Below are 14640 nucleotides of genomic sequence, written 5' to 3'. Positions count from 1 at the left end.
TGATGGATACACTTCAAGATAACAGTTTTTTTTTTTTTTTTTTTTTTTTTACACATAATGCATGTATCGGGCTTGTGTCACGTCAGGGTAGTTATAATGGCATATGCAAAAACGTATCGGTTACAGTTAAAATCTGAAATGTTTTCATATGGCAATAATAATACTATACATAAGACACGATATGGCAGCCAGTACAGCGCATTACAGACTGATCCCTTTACCCTTGAATGGAACAATAGTAGCCTAAGTATATAAAAATATAGTATATAAAAAAGACCTTTTTTAACGCGTATATTTGTACCCTGACCGGTATTTAAACACGTTTTTTAATACCAATGCCATGTCCAGATGTATAAGAGGGGAAAAATGCCATGTTGATATGTATTTTCTCTCGTCTTCGGCCTTCCACGCTTTCGACCAGCACTCACGTGAAAAACATAATCAACATGCTCCTCGAGAGAGAGAGAGACGGGGTTATACTGTGAATGTTGATCGATAAAAAACGTAGTTCTCTAAACTTTCTGGTCTGGATAACGTGATTTCTTAATTCCATGATTTTTCCAGGATTTTCATGTACAAACCGTGCATATTTCAGATATAACAACAGTACTAAAAAAAAGTTTTGTCATCATTAATATGGTTTATATGATTACCCATAATGCACTGCACAACGTCATTAATCACGTTAAAATAATTGCAACACGTTCATTTTGATAGCCCTATTCAAATGCATTTCTTAATCTTACAGGCTCACCAGACGTAATTGAAAATGTTCTCCAAACTGTAGACTTATATAGGCACATTTTTGGTATTTTTTAAATTTTGTCGTAAAGCAAGGCATGTTCATATGGTAAGCAATAAATCTGAGTATATTCATAAATTCCTGTAGTGTTCATCCACTTGGGGATTTGAGTTGATGAGGATTAATGGATCTGCTTCCTGCATTGACAAATGCAACATGCATGTTTAAAATGTGATAGCGGGAGAAGCCATTAAGTCAGACCCGAATCCCGTCAGTTTCTGTCTAGAACATAACTCACAGCAGTTATTCACATCCCTATTCACTATGACGACTTCAGTGTTATTACTCTTATTCTGTTATTACCGTTCAATGTGACATAGCTGTGATTGCAGACAAAGTAATCTCTGGGATGCCACACAAAATATGTGAAAAACTTTGGTAACTGCCTAGGAGATCGACTCATCATCCTTCACAAGGTAGAGAAGGAGTCAACAGCTGGTAGCCGGAGCATCCACCATTTATCATGGGGTTCACTGGGAAGAGGTAGCGTATCTGAGGTCATGAAAGTGGAAAGAGGAATGCTTTGGAAACAGACGGGGCGGACAGAAAGTACAGGGCTCTGGAGCCTGTAGAGGGTGTGCACATGACGTCACTGTGGTTAAACACTCTGAGTGGCAAGAAGGCATTAACGTTCAGCTAGGTTGCTGAAAAAAACACAACTAAAATGGAAACATGCTCTTATGTGACTGATTTTGAAATAGAGAAGTCAGCTATTTTTTTACAGACTGCTGAAAAACTAAAGAAACAACTGAATCGTTGAAACGACTGGAAACCAGGCTCCAAAATGTGGATTTGTGGTTGTCATTTTGTGTCAGTTATGTTGGATCTTTGGGTGAAATCATACCTTTAAGCTATTTAGCATCGTTTATATTCTGTGTAGCTAAAGATTTTGTCAACATATATTATAAAACATCCTTCATGCGTTCGACAAAGTCAGGAATGTTTAGTTGGTGCTAGCTAGCCTACAGAGCAAGTTTACAGTTATCCAGAAGTTTCTACAAAATATGATTCCTGGTCACATATCAATGTCCATGGCCCACTGGTCCTTTGTTACGTGGTACAGATCCTTCTCCTTTAATTTAACTCTTACACGTTCCTACAATAATTGTGTTACTATGAGAAAAGCCTGACATGTGCCTTTGGGGTCAACTTGACCCCAAGGTAGGTGTGAGAGTTAAGTAGATAATTGTTTTGCCGTTTTCCTGACTAAAATCAGCCATGTTGCAGCATGCCTATCAGTGCTTTTAAAGGGGAGTGTTCCAGCGGGAAAGTGACATCAATGCATACCTTCAGTTCTGGCTAAAAGATTCCTCGGAGGAGCCTTCTTTAAAGAATAAGCTGGCGAAAGTACAAAGAGTAACTGCACATCATCCTCTGGTAACTGGGGGTGTCTTTGCATTGCAAGGATGCTTCAAGATGGGGGATGTGTGACCTTGTCCAGTAAGACCCATGTCCCTCCACCACCTTCAGACAATGTCACATTGATGCTGTTTATGAGCCAGTACTTCAGAGTTTATTTTAGCGTGATGTGTAGCTGTACTGAGACCAAACCCTTCTGTTTTGCTGAAGAGAGTGTCTTCGGAAACATCTTCAACTACATTTAGAACTGCATCATCTCCATCTTCCGTTCACTCGAGTACGACTCTCTCCATGTCTTACAATCCATCGCACTCTTTCAATTCTTCTATACTCAGTCCAGCATCTTCCTAGATGGTGTCTAGCCTGTGAGTTCTTGTGTGTCCTCTTTTGCCAATAACCATTACAAGCATGACGTCCTTCTCCAGTGTTTCGCTTTGAGTAATGTGTCCAAAGTAGGAGAGCTTTTGTTTTGTTACCCTAATGAGAGTTTCAGTTTGATCTGTTCCAGAACTACTTAGTTTGTCATTCTTGCTGTCCACGGAAGATGTAGCAGACGTCTCCAGCAGCACTACTGAAATGCATCTATCCCTCGCCTGTCTGCCTTTATCAGTGTCCAGGTTTCACAGCCATATGCTATTGGGAAAATGATCGCATTGACCATTCTGCCTTTGGTAGAACTGTATCCTTGCATCTATTTGGGTTTAGTTCTGTAATCAACTTCTGGTGCAAGATTCAGAGTGCAGACACAAGCGATTGTGTCAGTCTTTCTTGAAATAGTCTACGGGAGTCATCTCGCAGTCATCTATCATATCTTCACACGCTTTGCTTGAATTTCTAGTTTCAGCCCCTGGCTCAGTATGTCATCCACATAACGTCCCCCTGTTCACGCAGGTTTGGGATAGGTGGCTTATGTTGACATTCACGTTGAATGAATATGGTTGTTTGCTGTGTATTTAATGGCATGATTGATGTATCCATCAATGTGACTTATTCGGTTAAATGTGATCCACCACAAGTATTACTTTCCTGATCTTCACACTACAGTCATACAGTGGGAGGTTTGCAACTGAAAAGGCACTTAGAGTCCGTATTACTTGACAGTGGTCAATGTTAGAAAACAACATAGTTTTTCAGTCTCACTGAACCCATATCTGAGACCCAAATAAAGAGAAGCATGAATGTGGGGGACGATGAAGGTGGACCTACGAGATGATCCAACTCTGTAGTTAGAGTGGACTGACTGTGTGTCAGTGTGCATCAGATCATTTACATAAATTGATACATTTACGTAAATGATCTGATGAAAACCTGCCAAAATGAACACCTTACATCCACACAGCTCCTTTTCTACTGGCAGGAGAGGTTAAAGATTGAGAGCAGCCGGTCATGAAAAAGCACAAAGTTTACTAGTTTTTCTAGTTTTACAGCATAAGCAACCTTCTCAGGAGTTCTGAAGTCCCCCAGGGCAATGAATCATCACCAGCTAATGGCTGCCTACTGGGTTTTTTTCCCATACTTGTGCAAGGCTGCTGTCCTGCACAGGTAGTCCACACTATAGAGGGTGTTAAACCTGAGAGGACGTCACAGGCTGGCCAAGGTAAGGTGAGCATATTTCACTGTGAAGTGCTTTAAACTATCCATCCAGAACGTCGCCATCTGCTCTGAAGAAGGGGATGCTCGGATGGGATCCTTCTCAGGTTCATCTGACTCCGAACGCCCGAGCGAGCGAGTGAGCAGTCAGCATGTCTGGGGGAGGTGTGTGTGTGCTGATTCATCACTGTGTTCCTCCGTCAGTCATCATCCACATGCTCACCTCGCCTTTCCCTCAAACTCCTGTCCTGTGAACTCCTGCACTGCACTCTGGAAATCATACAAAGTGTCGCAGGTGGACTTTGGTTAGCTTAAAAGGGGCAGATTAATCAAAGTAAATCAGGTCAAACGGCTCCCAATACCAGGAAATTTATCCAAACGAGGAATCTACTAATCATTCAGCAGGGTCCCAGGTCTATTTTTGTAGCTGACCCTGGCATTGTGGTCTTACCATAACGAGCTCCCTAATTGCCCCAGGACTGTAATTCCCATTAACAACAGCCATTATGTAACAATACGTGAAAAGAGTCATTATTATTGTTCTTTGAGAGCACTTTGTTTTCCTGATGTGTACTGAAGCACACCCTATTGCAGTTGTATTTAGAGGGGCCTGAACCTGCATCCCCAAAACTGATGGGGAGAGTTACGCACACTGGTACGTGCGGCTTGCTGGTGAATCAGCGGGTGTCAGGTTTGGGTTTGAGCCATCTGCGAGTGTCCTGCGTGAGCCGCTGTTCCAGCCCACCCCCCCCCCACCCCCCCCATACGTAGGCTTCTATTCCCCAGTCATTTACAGTTACTCACCGCGGAGCCGTGATTCATTCTAAAGCTGCTACTGGGAGATTTCACTGTCTGCAATCTAAATGTGACGGATCTGTTTGGGATTTAGCAGCAAGTGCCGTGGCCATCTCTGACAGGCAGCCGGGCGGAGCCCCTCCCAGCGCTCACGTTTTTCATCGGTCCCGTCCATGCGGAATGCAGAGTGGCTGTGTTTCCTTCGTTTGATAGCATCTCGTTGGAAGATACCAGAGCTGTAATCAGCTTTTACATAGTACACTCGGCAAGGCACTGAAAAAAAAATAATAACATGAATTAATAATAATTCAATAACAAATTGGTGGATATTTAGCCTAAGCCTACGTAACCGAACCGGCCTGCAGCAGGAAGGAAAACAGGTTATATTTCAAAAATATATATTAGTTCGAAGGATAGGCCATATAATACATACTGTCTTTCATCTCTTATGTTCATAAAATATGGTACAAGAATATAGTTCATATATAGTTTGTGCATCACATTAAGGAGAGAAGTTAGTGTGAAAAATGACATTTAATAATACATCATCTTTGTTACAAAGCACAGGATCTCAGACACCAATGGAACGGGTGAACTTTACTTACTGATGGGCGGGGCGATCAAGACTTGGGGCATATCTCACCATTTGTACAACCAATCTCCCACCTGCTTTGTAAAGGACGTAATTTCTCTGAACTGTCTAAAATAATTATTATGGAATGTTAGTAATTACCAAGATGAGGGTAAACGACAGGTAGATTATGCAAAACAGAACACTTTATCGGCGTGACCCACTGAGTAGCCCTGTGACTTCGCTAATCATATCGGCGGCTTCCCTCTGAAGGAGAGAGCCTGAGCTGTGAAGGCAGTGAAGTGAAGGTAGTGCTGAGATATTTCATGGTGCATTGAAGCCCACTGCTCTGCCGCAGAGAGAGAGGAATGACGATAGTTACTTACTTTGTTCAAGCTGAGGAGTCTGAAATGTCAACAGAAACTTTTCAGAGAGTGACACGAGTGTGAGTCACTCAGGGAAAACTGCCGGGGATTTAGCCTGCGTTTGTGACGGTTAATTCGTTTTGACAGTTAGAAATGTTAAATCCTCCAGGGCTCAGCGCACAGTTCCAGCTAAGTAGGTTAAATAAAACAGCAAGCGATCAGTTTCCGACTCTGTATGTTCGGTTAATCTGATTTAATACATGCTGCTGTACTTTTGGTCAAAATGGACAATATGCTGTATCCCTATCCTGTATAAACAGCTAGACTAACAATTCACATATAATGTCTGCTGTCTGAATACACAGATCTTTGTGAAATTTTTGGTTGTGGAAGAAAACTGCATATACATAATTGCTTTTCATTTTTTAAAATTGTTTTTCAGAACAAGGTTAGGGAAACACAATCGGCACACTAACTGTCTGTCTTGTGAATTAACACCTTTTCCCCTAAAATATCAGATACATATGAAACAACATTATGCTTTTCGCCTTATTGCTATAATCAGGCACATTTTCTAACATAGTGCGTCTTTACATTATAACTGAATGTTCATGACATTTATTTCATTTTCACAAAGGCAAATGTTTTTTTTTTCCACACGAAAAGCTGTTGGCTCTGTGTTTTGAACATCCAACATGCAATCTGTTTAGCAGAAGATGATACGATCAGATGTGACGCAGGATTTTTCATGCACGTGTCCACAAACTGCATCCGGGGCTGGGGGCCACCACAAATGTAATAATATAATATATAATATAATGTGGCAAAGGACAACAGCCTTGTTTTACAGACAATTGATTATGCCTTACTGGACTGAAAGGACTGAAATAATCATTACTTCCCACATTTTTCAACTAATTTCATATGTATTAAAAGACCATCAGTCACTGTGTTACTGGCTCAGACGTGTACTAATTATTATGGAGATTAAAAGCTGTTTTGCGATAAAGGCTTTTGAGATTGTGTGTTACAAATGAGAAGCTGCGCATCACACCAGCTCCATCCACTCATTTTCTGAAACCAATTGTTCGATTCAGGGTTCTGGGGGTCTGGACCTTATGGACAAAAGGTAGGTGAAAGACCCTAGGATGATATGCTGACCTATCTTAGGATACACTCACATATGGGCAATTCAGTAACTCCGAATAATCTATTGTACGTAGATTATTGTACATAATCTATAGTACATATTTTTGTACTGGGGGTGGACCCCACAATGACACAGGGAGAACCTGCACAGAACACAGAACCAAGAGAACATGCTCCACACACAGAACCAAGACAGAGACTCAAACCCAGGTCCCAGAGGTAGGAGGCCACAGTGCTACCTACTACACCACACCTTTCTGTAAAAGGAAACACTCATTCATCCATTCTCTTTCAGTGGGGATCCAAAACTGCAGCCCCCTTTTTAGTTCAGTGCACATGCCCTTGTCTGCAGTGCTGCTGCCTCTAGCCGCCTCATTCTCCGCGACGGTCCAACCTTTCCTATCGGCATGCAGTTATTTCCCTCATTAGCACCACTCTTTGTGTAGCTCACGATCAAAAAAAGAGCCTTTCGTGATATCATGACCGTCATGGCTGTTGCATTGCAATCCTTCTTTCGAACCACAGCTTTCACCTTTTGCCACCCTTATTTCAAAAGACCCTCCATTTATTTTACTGACGGTGAATCAAGTAGATTCTGCTCTTGCATTCATGAGTGAAAGGGGGCAAAAACATCACAGGTTCTGCTGAATTTCTTGTTGCCGTGGTGAACAAACACCAGTATCACAACGCCAGTCACGCAATTTGACTTGATCAGACTGATTACCAAGTTCAGTGCAGGTCGGCCTTTGTCCCTGGTTGATTAGCCATTTGCCTGTATGGGGCACAAAGGGTTTGCCATTCGTCTGTTTCAAATTATGTATTTATTTTAGGTTTTAGCAGCACCTGTATCCAAAGGTGACTTAAAAGATATTAGCTAATGGTGCAGCTGAATGGTTTCTACTTAGTACCCAAGGGTAAAATAGCACTGACACTTTAACCTGTGGTGATGCATCAACTTTCCGGGGCAACAGGTAGAGGGAAATCTGCAGGAATCAGGAAGATGGTAACAAACCATCTAACAACAGTGGACCAGAGTTGGCCTGAAGTGGAATTCAGCTCTCCAAACATGCCTCTTTGAAATATGTAGGGCCATCTGGGTTTATAGAAAGATAAATGAAAATATTCCTGATCATTTAGACCACAGTTGATCGACTGAATTGACATATTTTCAGACCAGTTTCCGTGTGGCATGAAATAATGTGACTCTCCACCCCAAAAATAAAACTTGCCTCTGGTATTAATCGGAATTCAGTATTACCCCTGACTGCAGTTTTGAATTATGTGCTGCCTGGTAATTAGAAGTTTAAATATTTCCTGTGAGAAGCATACTGTACGTCACCGGGACATTCACCATAAAATCATCATTCAGCCTTCCAGAGGGAGACATTCTGGGAGAACTTCTCTGCATCAGTCAAAACATGTTACATATATTTGTTCAAATAATAAGCATAAATGCTGTTCAATGCATACAGATTTGGTTGTAGCTTCTCTGATACATTGACACATTTCAACTTCAACTAAATTTAGCATCTTTAGCATGTGATGGTGAGGTTAATATACAAATGTAATGTTTCAAACACGTATGTATGTGACCTGGGCTGGGAGGACTGAGCACTCCTGGGATCTGGGGGACAGCCAGGAGTCAGGTGGCCTTGCCTTCCACAGAGGAAAACTCTCTCCATGAGGAAGCCTGCACGTTTTGGGTCAGGGGCTAATTTCAGTGACAAATTCTCGCATCCCAGTGGATCCTACGTGGAAAAGGCAACTGAAAGTAAAGCAGCATTTGCAATGACTCTGTTGGCCTCTAATGCACTACTTGCATGAACACTTTCAAGTTCAGCTTAAGATGGCGCCTTCATTACTGGTCTTACTTGTTTGTATGCAGTTGTGGCCTGAAGTGTTTTACACGTAGAGGGAGCGACAGAGAGAGAAAAAGACAGATATATATATATATATATATATATATATATATATATATATATAGGGGCAGCATGGTGGTGCAGTGGTTAGCACTGTTGCCTCACACCTCTGGGACCCAGGTTCGAATCTCCGCCTGGGTCACATGTGTGTGGAGTTTGCATGTTCTCCCCATGTCGTCGTGGGGTTTCCTCCGGGTACTCCGGTTTCCCCCCACAGTCCAAAAACATGCTGAGGCTAATTGGACTTGCTAAATTGCCCATAGGAATGCATGTGAGAGTGAATGGTGTGTGAGTGTGCCCTGCGATGGGCTGGCCCCCCATCCTGGGTTGTTCCCTGCCTCGTGCCCATTGCTTCCGGGATAGGCTCCGGACCCCCCGCGACCCAATAGGATAAGCGGTTTGGAAAATGGATGGATGGATGGATATATATATATATATATATATATATATATATTGCTCATTCTGTAATATTGCTGCATTCTCCATATTCTACACACTGCAGAGAGCGAATGAGAATCTCATGCACTGCAAATTAAGCCAGTAAGACATGCATTGACAAACCGGGTGACCATGCTTCGTGATGAACGCTGCTGACACAACATCCAACGCTGATAACTGCATTAACAAAGGAATTCCAAAAAGGATTTTAAATTACCGCACAGCTGTGTTTTCACCCACAACTATTAAAACTGTAATGATTTTAGCTTAATCCTTTGAAGCTTAATCATACTGTAGACACACACACTGACCTTAAAGGGATTTGTAATTATCATTAAAAATTCAGGACAATCTCTCATAGTGGCCAATTCATAACCTAGGGTAAATAATGTCCAATCTGGTTCTTGGGGACCCAGAGTCGGTCCATGTTCTTGCACCCCCCCAAACTCCCTGCCAGACAGTCCACAGTCCCTCCCAGCTGCGAGGTCTGAACATGCCGCCCACAGCAGGTATCCCTGGCTGTACGTGGTATTGCTCTTGTCATGCTCTCCTACGACTTTAAAACACGTCTTTTCTGCTACCTGAAGGGCAAGCCTTCAAAAATCACCCTTTTTGGGATTCTTTAGAAATGATATGAACAGAGAGTAAAAGTCCAGACCGGGATTTTGTTTCAACCAACCAGTTGAGTCCTCTGTGATATGAAACTGTTTGGATGTATAGTGGAGATTTGTGAGAGTACGTTCGGTACTTTCAGCCAAACGATCTGTAAAGCTGATCTGCCCTCCCTGCAGGACACATACCTCAGACGAGGCAGGAGCAGAGCTGCCAGAATCTGCAGGGATACAACTCACCCAAACAACTACCTCTTAGCCAGGCTGAGGTCTGGAAACCACTTCTGCTGTGTCTCTGTGAGACGTGAGAGGCTCCGAAGGAGCTTCTACTCTCAAGCTGTTAGACAGATTAACTTTAATATGCTTCTAATTGATATTACTTCCTTATCGATGCAATTCACACTTTATTTTATTTGATCTGTTTTGCACATCTCTGTTCTATTTATTTTATACAGTATAACTTCACTTTGTATTATATTATTACTTTTAATGTCTTTCATTGTCCTGGCAGAGCTGGCCACCTTACATTTCACAGTAGTTTATGGTCTTACTGTATATCTTGCATGTGACTAATAAAAATTAAATTAAACTAAATACTTGAATACCAAAGGAATACAAACGCTGACGTTCCATAGAACTTATTGATGCTAATGACTCTGGTCACACATCTCTGCTGTCTGTCCTTCTGATTCAAATATCCAGTAAAACTGACATAGCAGCACTAACAGTGACGTCACCCAAGCCGCTGGGCAGTTGTCCTGAGAGGCCTCTCACGTCGACTCCGCACGAACTCTGCAGCCGATTGCGGCTAAAATCTGCACCCACACAGACACGAGCTCTCAGTCAAACGTGAACAGCAGCCTTATTTTTTGCGTTTCAGAAAATGCTTGTACAGGTTTTATGGTTAGTTATAGATTTACTCATTTTCTGTTACTCAATTTCTGTGATTTAACACGTCAGGTAACAATGTGCCGGGTAAAAATAATCAGAACACTAAAGCACTCTAACATGGGAAAATTTAGTGGCTGTGTCAAAGTGGTCTTTGTCCAAAAATGACGAAGACAGGAAATTAAGGATGATAAAGTTCCCCAAAACACAGTTTCAGTACCTGATCATAGCAGTCAATAATGTAAGGACTACCATTAATGTAATAAATGCTAGCAACATACTCGTATTTTCCATTCTAAATGTAATAAAATCAATAATATAGTAGCCAACTAATAATGTATTAACTTAATACATTATGGGCAAAAAGTTATTACATTATTGGTTCAGAAAAAAAGTTATTATATTTATAATAAATAAATAAATTATATTATTTTCCAGTTAGCTTTTATTACATTAAGGACAGAAACATTATTAGGTTATTAACAGTTATCACATTAATGGTAATTACTACAATGTTGGCTGCTACATTTCTTAAAAAATCTGATGCATTGCTTGCAAAATTAGACTAAAGTGGGGATAAAAAGAATCTCTGATTGAATGGGAAAATCTGTGAATATACTGTAGCTGAAATCAGGCCACATCCTCCCACAAAGCGATTACAGGCAGAGACTCATCGCCATTCTTTTTATTGGTGCTACCATCGGTACTTACACAGCAGTACACAGCATCTTATAAAATGTTATTAAACTCTGCTGTTCTTAGTACTGTAGAATACCTCACTACTGCCGCAATCCACATCCTTTGTGCAATATTACTGTAAACAAACAAATTCTTACAAACACATCTTATAATACTGCTATTCCAGCTTCAATCATTTTGCATGCTTTCTTAAATTAGATAATTTACCCCAAACCCCATCATTTCCTACCCTTGGTTAAGAGTTAATTAGTTCGACCCAGGATTTGCATAGACCAGTGGTTATGAACTCCGGTTTAAGTGAGAGCAGCCTTTCATCTTTAAACCTCTAACAGCCTTTGATGTGAGAGCGTTTAGGGCAGTTCAGCCGAGGGCTTGGTTGGAGTGTCGTGAACCTGTACACTCATACCTACCATGAACAGGGTTCAAATCCACATGCGACACTATCCACGGCACCTGTGCACACTTTGCTTTGGTCTATAAGGGACCTCTGAATTTCCTGAATGCAGTTCACTACCAGTACACCAAAACTGAATCATCCTAGTCTCTTTTAGATGCTTAAAATTTCCAGTGATGGATTATCAGTAAGCCTGGGATTGGATGACACTTTGTTGAGTGCAATGAGAGGAACCCAAAATGGAAATACATGACATTTTCTGCTGGGTTTCCCCAGGCAGTCAAGGCCACTACAAGCCACCCACAGGCTCTGTTCCTTTCAGGACGTCATAGAGCTCCTTGGGCAGGATAACGTAGCTCTCTCTCATTATGGGCTCCCTGCTGGCTTCCTGTGACTCCTTCATGGCTTTCATCTTCTCCAGCTGCCTCTCCTGGCGGCGACACTTCTGCTGGACGGTCTTCAGCTTCTTGCGTAGCTTGTCCAGCTGCTCCTCTAACTGCTCTACTCGTTTCTTCTGCTGCATGGTGTCCTCCACAGTGTAGTTGTGGTCACAGGGGACTGACGTGTTCGGGAGCAGCGCTGGGTTCACCACCACCTGCAGCTGGGCCTGGGACTGCTCAGCCTCTGGAATGGGAAGCACCAGGGGAAAGGACACCTCTTGCACGTCTCGACCATCCAGAGCTTCTTCCTACCAGATAAAATTGGGGTTCATGCAACTTCGCTATGAGCAATCTGGTGTAAAATCTGGTGCTTCCATATTTCTAGACATCGTTTATTTGCTACATGACAGCCAATTTTGTAAAGGTGCAGAATCAATTTGTAGGGCTGCTGGCTCAAAGTGCAAGGTTCTTTACCTTTTTCTGTGTCCTGCCGAGGCAGAAGAGTGATGGAACTGCATTCTCTTTCAGCACCCGGTTGTTACACTCCTGTTTGAAGCAATCTTTTGTAAAATGCTGTGAGCAGATGTTGCTGTACTTTGTTGGCTTGAAGTTGTTCCTTCTCATTGCTGCCACCCATTTTCCACATATATCTGGACGTGCAAGTGGGAATCTATGGTGCGGAAGACTGACCATTACTTAGAGAAAACCAAAATTCTTACACATCCCCTGTTGGCTGAAGGCCAGCATGCACTCAATTATCTTTTTTATTATTAAATTATTACACCATATTTAACAGGAACAACATCATGGAGTGTGTAAAGTACAAGTATTATTATTTCAAGTGATAACAAGGAAGACAGGAAGGGTTACGAGAATATTCTACGTGGACGCAGTCATTTTGGCCAACTATCCACTTCCACTCGGGACCACTTTGAACTGTCCATAATCCAAAGGTCCTCTTTACCTTTCATTCATTACAGCTGTGCCTCTTTCTGTTCTAAATCACTACTGCAGTTTAGGGCAGAGATGCCAGACTCGGACCGATAAGGCTGAAGGCGTACTCTCTCACCTTATCGCATTTCACTGCATGTAACGTCATATACTTTGTAATGTAATTCAAATGTGACCTAATTTCAGTGCATATCACCTCACGTCATCTCACTTCGCCTTGTGTCACATCATGTCCCTTCGTGTAAATCTAATGTCACCTCACCCAGCCTCATGTAAGCCCCTGTCACCTCACGTCACCCAGCCCAGGGTTTCGCACTCTGCACACATGCTGGCGGCTCCATGGCTCCACGTCGTATGCTTTGCCTTCCTTTCGAAAACGCACGGCGGAACGTCCGGCTGCAGTTCAACTTACTTGTGAAAAGAAATATTTTTGTCCTTATGGTATCTGTTTTTACAGCCATACGCCGAACAAGACTGTACCATGGCTGCAGTAATAACTAAATTATGAACATTCAAATTCGTCCCGTTTATTATGTATTTCTGTTTTTTTTTTCACGGGGGGATTCTTATCCAGCTTCCAAGATGGCTGCTGCGGCTTCGTTTTTGGTCACATGATAAGCACTTATAATTTCTATTGGTCAATATCAAGGAAGAACCTCCTTATTCTGCTGACGCAAAAACTTTTCTGGGCAAAAACGTCTACACTGCTAGACTAGAAGGGCACCTACTAAGGAGGAAGGTAGTATAGAAAACATACAAGAACTAGAGATGTAACCGCGGTAACCGCAGACATCCAGGCATGTGGTCGCGAAAGAGTCACATGACTACACCCCGTAACATTAACCGGATGGATGACACTCTCGATGTCTTTAATCTAATCATATTGAGAAAGGAGAATGTAAGACTTCAATATACTTTTACACATTATATCTGAAAATCTGTTGCATATGTTTATAAAGAAGTATAAATGAGACTTTAAGTTTAATATAATTCGCATAGAAATGCAAATAATCAGGTTCTGTCTGCTACATAAGTTATGCAGAAGTAAGAAATGGATGATCATTGTGTGGGCTGGATAGCACTGGATGGTCCCTCCAAAGTGCAAAGCGTCTCAGACAGTGTGTTGCAAAGATATTCTTGTAACAGTGATGCTACTGAACCGGTGATGCAACCACGTCCTCCTTGAAGTCGAATATATTTATTTCTATATACCCCCTTGCTGTTCGGGATATTTAGGAATTAACATACCAACAAATATACCTCCTTGTGATATTTAGGTGTCTAAATTCATTAATTTCGAATAGGAACAAATAAACCGTGATAGCCAATAATGAGCGCAATAATACATTTCGGAAATACACTGTCAAGAGTGCCTATACTGTTTCCCTCTTGTGTCTTAATTGCAATTACTTTGCACAGAATTTCCTCATGTGTTGCATCCAGTGACGCGATTTTCAATTCGAGACAAACCTGCACACTCATTTACATGCATTTAAGAGTTTTATTACCTTTTGAATAGTCTATATGATTTGTAAAATACTCCACCGCCTTTTATGCAGATGACACTAGGCTTATAATGGGATAATATAAATTTGCCGTAAGATTTCTTGCGTGTGCGTGAGAGTCCGTAAGAGTGAGTGTCACGCCGGATCCGTGAGAGCTGGAAACGCTGGGTATCTGTGTTTTCCTCTTTATATGCAAGGGCCATGGCTGCCCCTTCCAAGGTTTG

General features: G+C 41.9%; 1 protein-coding gene across 3 annotated transcripts; it reads right to left on the bottom strand.

Annotated features, from left to right (window-relative positions):
* Window positions 1-11157: 11157 nt before the first annotated feature.
* On the bottom strand, window positions 11158-13530 carry thap1 (THAP domain containing, apoptosis associated protein 1). 3 transcript variants are annotated; one of them, XM_049018747.1, is made up of 3 exons: window positions 13324-13530; window positions 12435-12630; window positions 11158-12268 (listed from the first exon to the last, which is right to left on the bottom strand). In XM_049018747.1, exons 1-3 carry the CDS (start codon window positions 13392-13394, stop codon window positions 11870-11872), a joined length of 666 nt encoding a protein of 221 aa, XP_048874704.1. In that variant the 5' UTR covers window positions 13395-13530; the 3' UTR covers window positions 11158-11869. The 3 variants fall into 3 exon arrangements, with proteins under 3 accessions (XP_048874704.1, XP_048874706.1, XP_048874705.1); XM_049018749.1 differs by having other exon boundaries at window positions 13199-13468; XM_049018748.1 differs by lacking the exon at window positions 13324-13530 and adding an exon at window positions 13174-13306.
* Window positions 13531-14640: the final 1110 nt, after the last annotated feature.

This window comes from Brienomyrus brachyistius, chromosome 7 (genome assembly GCF_023856365.1).
Source record: "Brienomyrus brachyistius isolate T26 chromosome 7, BBRACH_0.4, whole genome shotgun sequence".
NCBI classification, from domain to species: domain Eukaryota; kingdom Metazoa; phylum Chordata; class Actinopteri; order Osteoglossiformes; family Mormyridae; genus Brienomyrus; species Brienomyrus brachyistius.
Note: the sequence above shows the minus strand (reverse complement) of the source record. Positions and strands in the feature narration are given on the sequence as shown.